At 38.4% G+C, this 19,303-nt stretch overlaps 1 protein-coding gene across 1 annotated transcript; it reads left to right on the forward strand.

Moving 5' to 3' along the window:
• Positions 1 to 3,338: 3,338 nt before the first annotated feature.
• Positions 3,339 to 4,527, forward strand: LOC129743691 (uncharacterized). Its single transcript, XM_055735789.1, has 4 exons — positions 3,339 to 3,554; positions 3,845 to 3,921; positions 3,994 to 4,186; positions 4,265 to 4,527. Exons 2-4 carry the CDS (start codon positions 3,874 to 3,876, stop codon positions 4,462 to 4,464), a joined length of 441 nt encoding a protein of 146 aa, XP_055591764.1. The 5' UTR covers positions 3,339 to 3,554; positions 3,845 to 3,873; the 3' UTR covers positions 4,465 to 4,527.
• Positions 4,528 to 19,303: the final 14,776 nt, after the last annotated feature.

Raw genomic sequence — 19,303 nt, forward strand, 5'->3', positions numbered from 1 at the left:
GGCACAGAGATGTGCTAAATAGGCATTGGATTTTTGCAACCTCTTCTATGGGTGTAGTTGTCCGATATAAGTGTGTGCAGAAGTTTTGTATACCGTACAGTTAAAAGATACCTGGAGACCGGAAGTGCCAAAAAACAGTATGGTGGGGGACGCCGACCTACTGTGGTGACACCTGTCTTGGCAAAGATCGTCAAGAAACGCCTTAAGATAAATCCTCGTCGTAGTGCCAATAAATTGGCAGAGGATCTCGACACATCGGATCGAAGTCTCCGTCGGATCCTGAAAGATAAACTTCAGACCAACCCCTACAAGATCCAAAAGGTTCAAGACCTTACGGTGAAGCAGAAACAAGAACGGGTAAAAATAGCGGAATTCGCTGGTTTTTGTCCCTGGAGGAGTGAAGATCAACCAAAATACAAATCGAGAACTAGTTCTACAGAATGTCGTCGAACCGTGGGCACGTCGACATTTCGGTTCCAGGGATTGGGTTTTCCAACAGGACTCGGCGCCGGCTCACAAAGCGAAGAAAACCCAACTTTAGATTGCGCAACAATTTCCAGGGTTCATTTCGAGCTCCGCTGTTTGGAGTATGTTGGAGGCCGAAGTCTGCTTTAAGAAACATGAAGGTGGGGTGGTTCTGAAGCGACATCTTGTGAACACATGCGGGCCTCATACGATACGTTCCTCGACCGTCTGCGGCGAGTGGTTAAACTCAAGGGCGAACAAGCCGAACTTTACCAGTGAATTTTGAAAAAGTAATTTGTTTTCAAGAGAAATTGAATGAATTTAAAATAAAAAGTTATTGTTTGATCAATTTATATGTTTAATTCAATGTATCACTTCCATTGCCGGACCCTGTATATACCCGAGAGTATTAGTATCTTGAACTAAAATCAAAGAATCAACACTCAACAAATCCAAGCAGAAATGTTGTTTCCAAAATGGAGGAGCCCAATTTACCCAAGTTCACTGGTGTTGGGAAAAAGTGGTAGAAATTTTGTCACTTTTTGCACATTTTGAAAATTTTGCCATGCAAAAACATTTTCAAGATCTTTGTCCTTCAAGTTTTTCTACAACACGTGTTGTATTTTCGCATGCTGTGATGCAAAAATAGCAATATTTCTATCACATACGGCTGAAATAGAAACAATGCTGTAAAAAATACAACGCCCAAAGATCTTGAAAAAATTTTTGCATGGTAAAAATTTCAAAATGTCAAAATTTCTACAACTTTTTCCCAAAACCAGTGAACTTGCTCTTATTATTATTATTCGAGTTTTTGGATCACCAAAGGATGCGTCCGACTACCGAAAACGTTCGATAACGAGTTTGGCTCCTTAAAACCTGAAGGTATGAGCCGTTTCAAATAAAGATTTACAAAAAAAAAAATTTTTGACTCAAACACTATTTTTGTAGCAATGATTGATATTTTGTTGAAGGTTGGATATTAAATAGTGAATTTTATGGAAAAAAAAGCCATCGATTAATGAACAGGAAAGAATTTGATCAGAAAAGTATTTAAAAAAAACTTGATTTTTTTTAATCATTTAAAAAAACAAACGATTGTTTAGTAAACTGGCTAAGGAATCAGATCTCAAAAACATCCGATTACCGAGCGTGTTCAATTAAAAAGCGTCCGTTTAACGATCCAATCCAAGAAGCTTTGATAGATACCATCGAAGTTCATGTTTGGGGCCTTAAGTTAAGAAGTTGTTTCGTACCCGCAACCCTCAATCCGTGACTGATAGAGGTCCTTTTCATTCCGCCAACTAGCAGCCTCGATAATAATATTAAGTCCATATCAATTTATGCGTGGAGTTTTGATTGACGAGTGCTTTTAACTTTTTTTAAATTAATAATTGAAAATTGCGATGCTAATTGTTTGCAAATGATTTATCGTCTAATTCCTCCATACAATCTCAGAACAATTAACGCTCATTCTCTGAAATTGCAAAACATCGAAAGACTAACATTGCCATGTTAGTAAATATGTAGCGGGAGATAATTTAGTTCAGAATTCCCATTACAAGATCCCGGTCATGTTTGGTGATTGAATTACACGCAATACGATGTCGTAATTTGTATTCAATGCAACAGCGTTTTAGCCGATGTACGAAAATTGCGCATACGCATATTGAGCCGGTTGGACTTCCTAAGAGGGAGGCCTCGAAGGGGAGAAACCCGGTATGGTCTGGTTCAGTACGATCATCACCCCGAGGGCAAATTGATTGGCATACATTGGCCATTCAGGGATCTTAAAACTGTCAGCAGAAGTGCTGCAGTATTGGAGAGAAGAAACCCGTGCGACAGACCTACAAGAACATTTATTGACATTAAGCTCTCAACAGAAAGGTAGGTACCTGGGCTAGAAACAAGCGGAATGAACCGAGGTCCGAGGTAGAACTCCTGTAGTCTTGAAGCAACATGAGGATGGACGTTCATGAAGGCTATTATAATATGTGCAACAATTTCGTTCCGCAGTTTTCCCTTTAAGGCTACGGAGAGCTGCGTTTCGTCTACTTACGGTCGTTTTCTGTTTCTGCCATACAGATCTACATTCCCATTTATTCAAATAATCATACTCGTTAACATTGTGCGAGCGCCAACGATTTGTATTGATTCATCACTCCCTGGTCCTATTGGCTACGGCTCATTTCCCTTCTTGTTGGAGAAGCGGCGACCAATCCGATCTTTCCGATGACGAGACACATTTGATGGATACTTTACGGTAATGATATGGCAGTTCGCCATTTTAGGACCCGTTGCCCATTCAATCGATCGTTGAGCAATGATCGTACGTCAATTGATTTGCATTATTAGCGTGCAATTTCAATCAATGGACCAGCGCCCGGTCCACAGAGAATAAAAATTCAATAAAACAAGACTGTTACAGCTCTCCCGGTGCTCCATCGGATGGATCAATCGCGATGTGGGATCGCCAATTGATGGTTTCATCACCTCCTGATGAACCAGTACGAGGCGTTGAAGTATCACTATTAGGGGGATATTGCTTTTTTTAACGGCTTTCTTTTGTTGGTTTCCAAAAAAACCATGATAGGCTTGTTGTATTTACAATATCGCTCTTGATGTACCTAATTCTAATGTTTGCTTGTACTTTTTTCGCGTCATATCGTGTAATCGCATTTCTAGCCAACGATGGTTAAACTGCTATAACCGAAAGTTTAAAAAATCTGATGGATCCACTTCACTTATCAATCCAATTATTATCACTTGTTAATTTCTCTCTTCAAGCGTTATCAGAAACTCCTACAAAGTTTGCCGCTACTAGGTAGTGAAGAGTTTTCGCGTGCACTTTCAAGTACAATCGATTGAACAGTACACTGCCAAACGACACGCAGAACGGCTAAAGTGTGCTTATATAGGTAATTTTCACTAGGAAGAGACATTTGGAGATCACATCACAGCTCAAGGCCCGAAGATGCCATCCCATCAAACTTTCATCGTGCTGACCTATATTATCGGGATTCTGAGCATTCTCGGTTCGCTCAATGCCATCATTGCCGGCATCTTCACAAGCCGAAATCTTAATATAGGTGAGTTATAACCTGTAGTGTTTTCCCTGCTCAAAACAATTTAATAGTCTGCGATTTTATTTGCTACAAATTTTGATTTTGTTTTCGATGAATCCCTCGAAACATCGAAGAGATACCTTAGAGTTTCACTGCCTGAAGAGTGCACTGAATCAGTCAGTTCTAATGAGGTGGTTTGCCCGCCTAAAATACAAAATTTCCATGCAAAATTGAACCGAAACTTTCGTTGAAGCTTCTCTAAGCAGTGCTTTTGTTAAGGTAGCATACTAAAGTTTTCTAGTGTTAATTCACAGAATTTTGAATTGCGGCCATAATAAACGGAATGGGAGCCCTACTTTTTGCGGGAATGCTGCTGTTTGGGTTGTATAAGGTAAGTTGTATTTTAACAGTTTTTTTTTCAACCAGAAACCCGGCTTATTATATTTTGTTTTACTCCCAACAGCGACGTGCGGAGTTGATTCGAGTTTACATTCTCTACATGAAAATTCACTTCGGCATACTAGTGGTGCTTTGGACCATTACTGGTATAATAGCGATCGTTGCTTTAACAATCTCAAATGAGAACCAGGTTATAAGTTTTTCTTCAATAGTCTGGCTCGTGGTTATCATTGTAGTAGTTTTAGCGTTTATCACAGGTAAAACTCTTCTTTCATCAAAGCATCCTTAAGTATTATCGAAAATTATGCTGTAAATTTTTTTTGTTCTCTTTTCAGCTATCTTTTGGCTCTTTTTATGGATATTAAAAGGTGCACTCAAAGCTGTCGAAAGTTTAAACGCATTGAGGACGCCAGTAAGAAATGAGACCGTTTGTATGCAAAATGGCCAATTGCAAGGAATCTCCCAACATGCAGTTGTTTCTGTTGAACATGCCGTTCCGAATAACGACAGACAACCTCAGCATGCCATGACTTAAAATAAGATAGTATTTAAAAACGAATTTTCTGGTAATAAAAACACAGTTGTTTTAACCGTCAAACCTTGTAGTTGGTTTATCCATTCCGATCTACGGCTAAATCCTACAGGTTATGGGCCTTTTCTGAAAGAGTTCTTGAACAGTGTGAGTCATTTGGTTCCTAGAAGATGGAAGGAGGATGTCTCTGAACCTCCGACGGAAGCGTGGGCAGAAGAAGACAGGCTTCCAAAAAGTACTGGCGAACGACAGTATTCTTGCGAACCTCGCACGTGCACCTTGATGAAAGCTTCCCGAATATTTCTTCCCCGACAGTTTTAAAAGGAGCGGTCATGCGATGTACAGCGATGCCTTGTTTTACCTCATGCGAGAGTTTGTTCGTCGGTATACAAATTTTTCAAGCTCCGTGACAGTTTTGGGAAAATCTTCGTGACAGTTTTCAATGCATGACGGTACTACTTACTCCGTCCGACTGTAGCCGAGATTCGCTCGGGCCGAGTTAATTTTGAACGAACGTATTTTCCTTTTGCTTGAAGCTACTGCGGGTGGTAATCACACCAATCCAGTCCCCACCCCTTTCCGCCTAACCTGCACCTGCGCCACACATCGCGTTAAGCCTCGGTCGTATGCTGCTGCTCGGTGTGAATATATGGCTCGTTCGATCTATTCGAACCGAGCAGCAGCGCATACGATCGGGCATGGGTACGGTACGGTACGGTAGTCACCCGTGACAGTCCTGCCCAAAACTGTCACGCCCTGCAGCCGACAGTTAGGATGAAATTATTTTCGAAACAGGAGGCATGAAGGGATGAAAACCGAACTGTAGGTTGGGTTTGCTACAGCTTAAAGCACAACATTTTCGGCAACGCATGCTTTGAGCCGATTGTTCAGATACAGCCTGGGTTCTCGCACGTGAGCGATGTAGCCGAAGCGTTTCGATTCCTTACCGAAGGTACAGCAGCAAACCGAGTGGCAAGGAAAACCGAGACAGTTTGTTCGACAAGGAAAAGGCTGTCATAGCAAAGCTGTACTTTTCGGAAGCCTGGAAGGAGACGCCAGCACGAGCCACAATCGTTTTTCTGGTAGACGACAGTCAGCATTTGCTGATTCGGTAATGCCAAACCACGAGGGAAATATGGCATCAGCTGAAGAACCATCATCAAAAAACCACTATGTCCACGAAAGTATCGTTGCTGAAAAAACTCTACAGGGCTGAGTACACCGACGACGAGGACATGGAAAGCCATTTGTTCCGCATGGACGAGCTATTTTCTAGCTTGACTAACGCGGGGCAAGAGCTGGGCAACAGTCTCAAAGTGGCCATGGTGTTAAAGAGTATGCCTGACTCTGTTGACACCCTCACAACTGCTTTGGATAGCCGATCCGACGTCGAGCTCACGATGGAACTCGTCAAGAGCAAGCTGATAGACGAAGCCCAGAAGCGAGCAGAAAAATCCGGGGAATCCTAGACATTTTCAACGCAAAACGACGCGCCATGAGCCCGCGAACGGTGAACGCGCCGAATTTCCCGAAGGTCCGAGGAAGAAGAAAGTTCTGCCTAAGCAGTCGGCAGGTGAAAAGTCATCATTTGCTTTTACAGCCAAGAGCAATGTTAAATCGAAGGCGTGGATTATCGATTCTGGAGCAACCTCCCACATGTGCTCGTATCGGTCATTCTTCAGCAAACTGAAAACGAGCAAAGACATTTCCATCACACTGGCCGATGGAATAGTTATGATCAGCCTTGCCAGATCTACGGATTTCTCCGTAGTTCTACGGATTTTAAACATTTCTACGGAGCTACGGATCGATGCTCGAAATCTACGGGTTTTCAGCATTTCGTACGGATTTTCTACGGATTATCGAAAAAATCAAAAATGTACCTGACGACCAAAAAAAAAGGTCATCAAGTTTTCTTTTGTCGAAATCAGTACATGAAATCTACGGACTTGAGCGGTCTTCAATCTGGCAACGCTGGTTATGATGGTGCATGGCGTTGGTACCGGTCGTTTCAGTTGCCATGGTGACGACGGTAGCGAGAATGAAGTTACGCTTTCCAATGTCTACTATGTTCCTGAGTTTCAGTCGAATTTAATTTCCGTTGGCAAACTAGTTGCCAAGGGAGCCGAAGTCATCAAATTTGATGGTGCCGTCATTGCTGTCGCTCGGAAAACTGGTGGGCTGTTCTAGCTCTTCACTGATTGAGAGCGAGGGCAACACGTGGTACATTATCCGAAAATGCGAGTTAAACGTGCAGGGCTGGCCAAAAACATCCAAAAGCGACGACCCAAAGCAGTTGTGGAATCCAAATCAAGTCGAAGTGACGCTGCTCCAGCAAAGGTGCTGGAATCCGAAATATCAAATTTGGCAATGGTGCTGGAATCCGATGATACTTTGGTTAAGTTATTTTATTTTTATTTACATAGTATTCCGTCTTACGACATAACTTGACGAACATAATTCCTAAAATTCACTCGGTCCATGGCAACCGTTCTCCAATTTCTCGGGCACCCCACGTTCGCCAGATCACGCTCCACTTGGTCTAACCACCTCGCTCGTTGCGCCCCCGCTCGTCTTGTTCCTACCGGATTCGTAGCGAACACCTGTTTTGCAGGACAGTCGTCCGGCATTCTCGCAACGTGTCCAGCCCAGCGTATCCGGCCAGCCTTCACCACCTTCTGGATACTGGGTTCGCCGTAGAGTCGCGCGAGCTCGTGGTTCATCCTTCGCCTCCACACTCCGTTCTCCTGTACGCCGCCAAAGATGGTTCTTAACACTCGTCGCTCGAATACTCCGAGTGTACGCAGGTCCTCCTCGAGCAATATCCATGTCTCGTGCCCGTAGAGAACGACCGGTCTAATAAGCGTCATATACAGGTTCACCGCAGTTGCTTGTGGAGTCCATAGTAGGCACGACTTCCGCTGATAATTCGCCTCCGGATCTCACGGCTGGTGTCATTGTCTGCGGTCACCAGTGAGCCGAGATAGACAAAGTCTTTGACTATCTCCAGCTCGTCGCCGTCGATCGTGACCTTGTTATTACTGGACAAGCGGGTTCGGTCGGTCTCGGATCCGCAGGCCAGCATGTACTTCGTCTTGGACGTATTAATCATCAACCCAATCCTTCCTGCTTCGCGTTTCAGTTTGCGGTAGATGTCTTCCACCGCCGCAGATGATCTGCCGACTATATCAATGTCATCGGCAAAGCAGATAAGTTGACTGGATCTGTTGAAAATTGTGCCCCGCATTTCGCCCACCGCTCGTCGAATAACACCTTCTAGCGCCACGTTGAGCATCATGCAGGATAGACCATCACCTTGTCGAAGCCCCCTGCGCGATTCGAATGAACTCGACAATTCACCCGAAATCCGCGCACAGCACTGCGTCCCATCCATCGTCGCCTTGATCAGTCTGATCAGCTTCCCGGAAAAGCCGTTCTCGTCCATGATTTTCCATAGCTCGTTACGGTCGATCGTATCGTATGCGGCTTTGAAGTCGATGAATAGATGGTGCGTAAGGACTTGGTGTTCCCAGCATTTTTGGAGGATTTGCCGTAATGTGAATATCTGGTCCGTCGTAGACCGTCCCTCCATGAAGCCGGCCTGATGACTTCCCACGAATCTGTTTGCTTGTGGCGTTAGGCGGCGGAGTAGGATTCGGGACAACACTTTGTAGGCGGCATTGAGGACAGTGATCGCTCGGTAGTTCTCACAGTCCAATTTGTCGCCCTTCTTGTAGATGGGGCATATTACCCCCTCCTTCCACTCCTCCGGTAGCTGTTCTATGTCCCAGATTCGGACTATCAACCGGTGTAGGCAATCGGCCAACTTGTCCGGGCCCATTTTGATGAGTTCAGCTGCGATGCCATCCTTCCCAGCCGACTTGTTTCTATTCAGCTGGCGAATGGCTTCCTTAACTTCACTCATCGTTGGGAGTGGCTCCTCTTCGTCGTTGGCTACGCCGGCGATGTACCTTCCCCCACCGTCTTGATCTCCTGCATGTTCGCCGTTCAGGTGTTCATCGAAGTGCTGCTTCCACCTTTTGATCACCTCACGATTGTCCTTCAGGATACCCCCGTCCTTATCCCGGCACATTTCGGCTTGCGGCACGAAGCCTTTGCGGGATGCGTTGAGTTTCTGATAGAACTTTCGTGTTTCTTGGGAACGATGCAGCTGCTCCAGCTCCTCGAGCTCCTCCCCCTCCAGGCGGCGCTTTTTCTCCTGGAAAAGTCTGACTCGCTGCCTCTTCCGCTGTCGGTGATTTTCCACATTTCGACGGGTGCCTCTTTGCACTACTGCCGCCCGCGCGGCATTCTCTTCGTCCATCACCCTCCTACACTCCTCGTCGAACCAGTCGTTCCGTCGAGATCGCTCCACATAACCGATGACGTTCTCCGCAGCACTGTTGATGGCTGTTTTGATGGTATCCCAACAGTCCTCGAGAGGGGCTTCGTCAAGCTCGCCCTCTGCCGGCAGCGCTGCTTCGACCGATTGCGCGTAGTCTGCCGCGACCTCAGGTTGCTTCAGTCGAGCGATATTTAACCGAGGCGGGCGCCGGTTTCGATGTTGGCGCCCCGACAGGATCTGACGTCGATGATGTCCGAGAAGTGCCGACTGTCAATCAAAACGTGGTCGATCTGTGATTGAGTTTGGTACGGTGATCTCCAGGTGTACTTGTGTGGGAGGCGGTGCTGGAAAAAGGTACTACGTACGGCCATTCGTTTGGAGGCGGCGAAATCTATCAGTCTGAGGCCGTTTTCGTTGGTCAGCTGGTGCGCCCTGAACCTTCCAATTGTCGGTTTGAATTCCTCCTCCTGGCCGACCTGAGCGTTGAAATCCCCGATGACGATCTTGATATCATGTTTTGGGCAACGGTCGTATTCATGCTCCAGCTGCGCGTAAAATTCGTCTTTGTCGTCACCGGTACTTCCGAGGTGAGGGCTGTGCACGTTGATGATGCTGATGTTGAAGAACCGGCCCTTGATTCTCAACCGGCACATTCGTGAGTTGATCGGCCACCACCCGATCACGCGCTTTTGCATCTTTCCCATCACTATAAAAGCTGTTCCAAGCTCGTGTGTGTTGCCGCAGCTCTGGTAGATGGCACGACCATCTGGATACGTTCGTACCGTGGAGCCCTTCCGGCATACCTCCTGCAGCGCTACGATGTCGAATTTGCGGCTCTTCAATTCGTTGGAGAGCAGAGATGCCATTCTCTACCGAGAAAGACGGAGAACGGAGAATAAATCACCCCCGTGCGATAGCTGCAAATCACCCGGGTGAGTTTTTTTATTCCTCTCCACAGATTATTCGCACCCCGGTTTCGAAAGCCACACACACCTAATTCCAATAGCTCTGGCGTGCGACAATTTGTCACTGTAGAGCACCCCGGTGAAAACACCAGACCGACTGGTTCAAGCCACGAAAAAGCAAAGATAAAAACAAACACGATGGTGTGCATAATAATAGCATCAACAAACAATGAATGTTTCGGGCGAGTGGTTCAGCTTCGTATGTGTTGGTAAACGCAACAAGCAAAGCCAGCTGCCGTCGCTGTCGCTCTCCTTGGTGAAAACATTTTTCCACTGTAGTGTGTGTTCGCTCTGTCGTGATGATTAACAGATTCTCTACAGAGGTTCGGCTAAAAATCTCTGCGGTGCGTTTCAGAGAATCTCTACCGAGAATCTAAAACCGAGCACATCGGTGATTCTTGTTAGAGCAATTGCAAGCCTGTTGGAGAGCACGTGGGTACTGCCCACAAAATTTAGAGATCGGCAGTTCCATGTTCCAAGTTTCCAATCGCTAGTCCCTTTTCATCGCGCGGGTCTTTGCCGATTTCCATCCGAAATTTGTTGTTCGTTGTTCGTTGCTTATGTTTTTTGTAGTCACAGGCTCGCAAGGCCCGCAGCTAACCCCACTATCTCGCAGGAGGACCGTCGTGATGTTGCTGTTTTGGGTCCCGAACACCACCAGGACGCTGTTGCACTTCGCACGCCGCCCCTGACATGGAGAACCGACGCGTACGAAGCCCCCTGACTCAGTCTGCATGCGACCAAAGCATCCACCGGGGTTGGGTACCCGATCTCCACTAAGGTTGCTCGCACCCCAGCTAGCACCACGGGGAGGTAGAGAATCGGAGTTGCAGACAAGAGGTGATATGATCACTACCCGAAGGTTGGGTGTATGGGGTCTCGAGTTGCACATTGTCTACCGTTCACTAGCCAAACTTTGGTTAAGGAGGAGCCTGAATCCCGAAGCAGCGCGACATCAACCAATTTCGATGATTTTGTGCGTCGGGTGTCGTTCCGAACGCTGCTGACGGTGGCAAGTCAGCGCAACATGCTAGTGAAACGAGAATACGTACGACCGAGAGGGTACGAGCAGTCCGATGGTATTCTGAAAGAGCTCAAGTTTCAGAAGTCGAAAAATTCCCCCCTTTTATACGTCCGACAAAACGGTAAGCGGTCCACCTACCTGGTAATCGACGAGGACAACATGGTCATATCGTGTCACGACGAGCAGGAGTACGGGTGACATCCATCATTTCCTCCACATTGAAGTACGGTGCGAGAATGAGAACTTCAAGCTTAACCAACGAGAGTGCATGCAAAAGCTGCTGACACAAATCGGTATGGAAAACGCAAAAATTTCCAAGATACAGAGAAATCCCGGCCACTGTCAACAGAAGAAGGAGAAGAATCTGCTACCCAACAACCACTTGTATAGCAGCCTTATCGATGGTCTGTTACACGTGGCAGCCAACACCCTACCGGACATCGCAGCCAGTGTGGACATACTGTGGCGATCAGTAAGCTCACCTACCCAAGCCGATTGGATGGAGGCCAAACGGGTGCTCCGTTATCTGAAATCGACGATGGACCATGAGTTGGTGCTAAGATCCGGCCAACCGAAGCTAGAAGCTTATTCCAACGCAGACTGGGCCAGCAATGCAGCAAGCCGGAAATCTAATACCGATTACATGTTCCTGCTCGGATCCAACACATTCTTCTAGATTTCACTATTTACATCCACCAACCAACCCAAATATTTGAGGACAACCAGGCGTGCATCAAGCAGTTACAATCCACCCGGATCAACAACCGTTCGAAGGACGTGGATACCAAATATGATTATATCCGCTCCCTTTATGAAGATGGGGCAATTACTGGAGCTGCTGTTCTTCTGAAGATACGGTGGTGGGTACACTACCAAGCCGTTGGCTTACTTCAAGCTGGGAAAATTCCGAGACGCAGCTGGAGTTAAGCTGTCGAACACCGCACGGGTTAGAAGAGTACAGGGAGCTATGTCACTCACACACTAAACTAGTACTTGTTACGCAATCAATCAATAGACTGGCGCATATCACACACCAATTAAATAGTTTGGACATAATTCTAATTGGTTCATTCTGCCCGTAGCACGTTCTGCGAAAGTCGATGCGAAGGAACTCATGTTCTCGAAGTATACGCGGCCTGACGTTGAAGTTCACATGGGATAGAAGACATGGGGTATCAGATTCACCGTCGATTAGTTTCTTCATGAAAACAGAGCAAGCGATAAAGCATCTCTTAAGAAGAGTGTTTATATCTAGCAATTGGCAGCGATGTTTGTAATCGGTGAGCTCTTGGTAATTCCGCCAGGGGAGGCGACGAGTACGGCTTCGATCCTGTTCGACGAATGAACTGCGTGGGGGAAGCGGTTTCAAGGATCGACCGAACTAGCGAAAAGTAAGGTCGTATACAATATGGATCCCGGAATTCTTTGGCGGTCCTCATGATAAACCCAAGGTTTCGATTTGCTTTGGCCAGAAAGTAGCAGAAGTGGTCTCTGAAGGTCAGTTTCTCGTCGAGTAGAACTTATGGTCATATGATTCAGACTACATCAGTCTGCAAATTGATCAACATAACGTTGGAGGGTTATTCAGTCGTTTCCATGTTTAATTTTTGCAAACAGCTTTAGATCATCGGCGTAGACAATTCTGCAATCCTCGGGAAGAGCCACTAGAACATCGTTGAAGAACAGAGAGAACAATAAGGGGCCAAGATTACTACCTTGAGGGATCCCCGATCGACTATTGAACTCCATTGCTTCACAGGAACCCAGTTGAACTGACATCCGCCTGTTTGACAGGTAAGAGTCAACCCAGAAAACAAGTGTCTAGCACACACCCAGGTGATTCAGCTTTGCAAGGAGAAGTCGATGATTTACACGTTCGAATGCAGCTTTCAGATCTGTATATATGGCATCAATATGAAAGCCATTCTCAATAGCTTTGATGCAGGCCTATGAAGTATTCATCGAATCCCATGTAAATGGAAATCAAAAAGTTGGAATCGCACATCTGGTGAATTTTCTGCACACTCGATGAATTTTGCCGCACACTTGGTGAATTTTTGTGCACACTTGATGAATTTTGCCGCACATCTGGTGAATTCCAGCGCACAATTCAGTGTGTTTTTCTCGCGTTTTAAATGAATACTTCATACATGTGCTTTGATGCAAAAGGAGGTGAATTGTGTCAGATTAGTGATGTTGCAGTGAGTTTCGATTCTCACCATATATTTTCTTTTGATGAATTAACCAATAGAATGCAAATCTCATAAAATGTTTTTTCTTGCTTCGCTTGAATGTAGTGGTTATGCATCTTTCTGCTTGGCAGCTCGAGTCATTATGCAAGTTGCGCTTTCCCAATCATATTATCTTTGGTACAAAAATGAAAAAAAAGGAAAAAAAATGACAAAAATGACAAAAATGACAAAAATGACAAAAATGACAAAAATGACAAAAATGACAAAAATGACAAAAATGACAAAAATGACAAAAATGACAAAAATGACAAAAATGACAAAAATGACAAAAATGACAAAAATGACAAAAATGACAAAAATGACAAAAATTACAAAAATGACAAAAATGACAAAAATGACAAAAATGACAAAAATGACAAAAATGACAAAAATGACAAAAATGACAAAAATGACAAAAATGACAAAAATGACAAAAATGACAAAAATGACAAAAATGACAAAAATGACAAAAATGACAAAAATGACAAAAATGACAAAAATGACAAAAATGACAAAAATGACAAAAATGACAAAAATGACAAAAATGACAAAAATGACAAAAATGACAAAAATGACAAAAATGACAAAAATGACAAAAATGACAAAAATGACAAAAATGACAAAAATGACAAAAATGACAAAAATGACAAAAATGACAAAAATGACAAAAATGACAAAAATGACAAAAATGACAAAAATGACAAAAATGACAAAAATGACAAAAATGACAAAAATGACAAAAATGACAAAAATGAAAAAAATGACAAAAATGACAAAAATGACAAAAATGACAAAAATGACAAAAATGACAAAAATGACAAAAATGACAAAAATGACAAAAATGACAAAAATGACAAAAACGACAAAAATGACAAAAATGACAAAAATGACAAAAATGACAAAAATGACAAAAATGACAAAAATGACAAAAATGACAAAAATGACAAAAATGACAAAAATGACAAAAATGACAAAAATGACAAAAATGACAAAAATGACAAAAATGACAAAAATGACAAAAATGACAAAAATGTCAAAAATGCCAAAAATGACAAAAATGACAAAAATGACAAAATTGACAAAAATGCCAAAAATGACAAAAATGACAAAAATGACAAAAATGACAAAAATGACAAAAATGACAAAAATGACAAAAATGACAAAAATGACAAAAATGACAAAAATGACAAAAATGACAAAAATGACAAAAATGACAAAAATGACAAAAATGACAAAAATGACAAAAATGATAAAAATGATAAAAATGACAAAAATGACAAAAATGACAAAAATGACAAAAATGACAAAAATGACAAAAATGACAAAAATGACAAAAATGACAAAAATGACAAAAATGACAAAAATGACAAAAATGACAAAAATGACAAAAATGACAAAAATGACAAAAATGACAAAAATGACAAAAATGACAAAAATGACAAAAATGACAAAAATGACAAAAATGACAAAAATGACAAAAATGACAAAAATGACAAAAATGACAAAAATGACAAAAATGACAAAAATGACAAAAATGACAAAAATGACAAAAATGACAAAAATGACAAAAATGACAAAAATGACAAAAATGACAAAAATGACAAAAATGACAAAAATGACAAAAATGACAAAAATGACAAAAATGACAAAAATGACAAAAATGACAAAAATGACAAAAATGACAAAAATGACAAAAATGACAAAAATGACAAAAATGACAAAAATGACAAAAATGACAAAAATGACAAAAATGACAAAAATGACAAAAATGACAAAAATGACAAAAATGACAAAAATGACAAAAATGACAAAAATGACAAAAATGACAAAAATGACAAAAATGACAAAAATGACAAAAATGACAAAAATGACAAAAATGACAAAAATTACAAAAATGACAAAAATGACAAAAATTACAAAAATTACAAAAATGACAAAAATGACAAAAATGACAAAAATGACAAAAATGACAAAAATGACAAAAATGACAAAAATGACAAAAATGACAAAAATGACAAAAATGACAAAAATGACAAAAATGACAAAAATGACAAAAATGACAAAAATGACAACAATGACAAAAATGACAAAAATGACAAAAATGACAAAAATGACAAAAATGACAAAAATGACAAAAATGACAAAAATGACAAAAATGACAAAAATGACAAAAATGACAAAAATGACAAAAATGACAAAAATGACAAAAATGACAAAAATGACAAAAATGACAAAAATGACAAAAATGACAAAAATGACAAAAATGACAAAAATGACAAAAATGACAAAAATGACAAAAATGACAAAAATGACAAAAATGACAAAAATGACAAAAATGACAAAAATGACAAAAATGACAAAAATGACAAAAATGACAAAAATGTCAAAAATGACAAAAATGACAAAAATGACAAAAATGACAAAAATGACAAAAATGGCAAAAATGACAAAAATGGCCAAAATGACAAAAATGACAAAAATGACAAAAATGACAAAAATGACAAAAATGACAAAAATGACAAAAATGACAAAAATGACAAAAATAACAAAAATGACAAATATGACAAAAATGACAAAAATGACAAAAATGACAAAAATGACAAAAATGACAAAAATGACAAAAATGACAAAAATGACAAAAATGACAAAAATGACAAAAATGACAAAAATGACAAAAATGACAAAAATGACAAAAATGACAAAAATGACAAAAAAGACAAAAATGACAAAAATGACAAAAATGACAAAAATGACAAAAATGACAAAAATGACAAAAATGACAAAAATGACAAAAATGACAAAAATGACAAAAATGACAAAAATGACAAAAATGGCAAAAATGACAAAAATGACAAAAATGACAAAAATGACAAAAATGACAAAAATGACAAAAAAGACAAAAATGACAAAAATGACAAAAATGACAAAAATGACAAAAATGGCAAAAATGGCAAAAATGGCAAAAATGGCAAAAATGGCAAAAATGACAAAAATGACAAAAATGACAAAAATGACAAAAATGACAAAAATGACAAAAATGACAAAAATGACAAAAATGACAAAAATGACAAAAATGACAAAAATGACAAAAATGACAAAAATGACAAAAATGACAAAAATGACAAAAATGACAAAAATGACAAAAATGACAAAAATGACAAAAATGACAAAAATGACAAAAATGACAAAAATGACAAAAATGACAAAAATGACAAAAATGACAAAAATGACAAAAATGACAAAAGTGACAAAAATGACAAAAATGACAAAAATGACAAAAATGACAAAAATGACAAAAATGACAAAAATGACAAAAATGACAAAAATGACAAAAATGACAAAAATGACAAAAATGACAAAAATGACAAAAATGACAAAAATGACAAAAATGACAAAAATGACAAAAATGACAAAAATGACAAAAATGACAAAAATGACAAAAATGACAAAAATGACAAAAATGACAAAAATGACAAAAATGACAAAAATGACAAAAATGACAAAAATGACAAAAATGACAAAAATGACAAAAATGACAAAAATGACAAAAATGACAAAAATGACAAAAATGACAAAAATGACAAAAATGACAAAAATGACAAAAATGACAAAAATGACAAAAATGACAAAAATGACAAAAATGACAAAAATGACAAAAATGACAAAAATGACAAAAATGACAAAAATTACAAAAATGACAAAAATGACAAAAATGACAAAAATGACAAAAATGACAAAAATGACAAAAATGACAAAAATGACAAAAATGACAAAAATGACAAAAATGACAAAAATGACAAAAAAGACAAAAATGACAAAAATGACAAAAATGACAAAAATGACAAAAATGACAAAAATGACAAAAATGACAAAAATGACAAAAATGACAAAAATGACAAAAATGACAAAAATGACAAAAATGACAAAAATGACAAAAATGACAAAAATGACAAAAATGACAAAAATGACAAAAATGACAAAAATGACAAAACTGATAAAAATATGAAAATTTATAAAAATGGCAAAAATGACAAAAAATGACAAAAACTACAAAAATGACAAATATGACAAAATTTTTAAAAATAACGAAAACGACATAACATGAAAAAAATGACAAAAATGACAAAAATGACAAAAATGACAAAAATGACAAAAATGACAAAAATGACAAAAATGACAAAAATGACAAAAATGACAAAAATGACAAAAATGACAAAAATGACAAAAATGACAAAAATGACAAAAATGACAAAAATGACAAAAATGACAAAAATGACAAAAATGACAAAAATGACAAAAATGACAAAAATGACAAAAATGACAAAAATGACAAAAATGACAAAAATGACAAAAATGACAAAAATGACAAAAATGACAAAAATGACAAAAATGACAAAAATGACAAAAATGACAAAAATGACAAAAATGACAAAAATGACAAAAATGACAAAAATGACAAAAATGACAAAAATGACAAAAATGACAAAAATGACAAAAATGACAAAAATGACAAAAATGACAAAAATGACAAAAATGACAAAAATGACAAAAATGACAAAAATGACAAAAATGACAAAAATGACAAAAATGACAAAAATGACAAAAATGACAAAAATGACAAAAATGACAAAAATGACAAAAATGACAAAAATGACAAAAATGACAAAAATGACAAAAATGACAAAAATGACAAAAATGACAAAAATGACAAAAATGACAAAAATGACAAAAATGACAAAAATGACAAAAATGACAAAAATGACAAAAATGACAAAAATGACAAAAATGACAAAAATGACAAAAATGACAAAAATGACAAAAATGACAAAAATGACAAAAATGACAAAAATGACAAAAATGACAAAAATGACAAAAATGACAAAAATGACAAAAATGACAAAAATGACAAAAATGACAAAAATGACAAAAATGACAAAAATGACAAAAATGACAAAAATGACAAAAATGACAAAAATGACAAAAATGACAAAAATGACAAAAATGACAAAAATGACAAAAATGACAAAAATGACAAAAATGACAAAAATGACAAAAATGACAAAAATGACAAAAATGACAAAAATGACAAAAATGACAAAAATGACAAAAATGACAAAAATGACAAAAATGACAAAAATGACAAAAATGACAAAAATGACAAAAAAGACAAAAATGACAAAAATGACAAAAATGACAAAAATGACAAAAATGACAAAAATGACAAAAATGACAAAAATGACAAAAATGACAAAAATGACAAAAATGACAAAAATGACAAAAATGACAAAAATGACAAAAATGACAAAAATGACAAAAATGACAAAAATGACAAAACTGACAAAAATATGAAAATTTATAAAAATGGCAAAAATGACAAAAAATGACAAAAACTACAAAAATGACAAATATGACAAAATTTTTAAAAATAACGAAAACGACATAACATGAAAAAAATGACAAAAATGACAAAAATGACAAAAATGACAAAAATGACAAAAATGACAAAAATGACAAAAATGACAAAAATGACAAAAATGACAAAAATGACAAAAATGACAAAAATGACAAAAATGACAAAAATGACAAAAATGACAAAAATGACAAATATGACAAAAATGACAAAAATGACAAAAATGACAAAAATGACAAAAATGACAAAAATGACAAAAATGACAAAAATGACAAAAATGACAAAAATGACAAAAATGACAAAAATGACAAAAATGACAAAAATGACAAAAATGACAAAAATGACAAAAATGACAAAAATGACAAAAATGACAAAAATGACAAAAATGACAAAAATGACAAAAATGACAAAAATGACAAAAATGACAAAAATGACAAAAATGACAAAAATGACAAATATGACAAAAATGACAAATATGACAAAAATGACAAAAATGACAAAAATGACAAAAATGACAAAAATGACAAAAATGACAAAAATGACAAAAATGACAAAAATGACAAAAATGACAAAAATGACAAAAATGACAAAAATGACAAAAATGACAAAAATGACAAAAATGACAAAAATGACAAAAATGACAAAAATGACAAAAATGACAAAAATGACAAAAATGACAAAAATGACAAAAATGACAAAAATGACAAAAATGACAAAAATGACAAAAATGACAAAAATGACAAAAATGACAAAAATGACAAAAATGACAAAAATGACAAAAATGACAAAAATGACAAAAATGACAAAAATGACAAAAAAGACAAAAATGACAAAAATGACAAAAATGACAAAAATGACAAAAATGAC

The sequence above is a fragment of the Uranotaenia lowii genome, chromosome 2, assembly GCF_029784155.1.
Source record: "Uranotaenia lowii strain MFRU-FL chromosome 2, ASM2978415v1, whole genome shotgun sequence".
NCBI lineage: Eukaryota > Metazoa > Arthropoda > Insecta > Diptera > Culicidae > Uranotaenia > Uranotaenia lowii.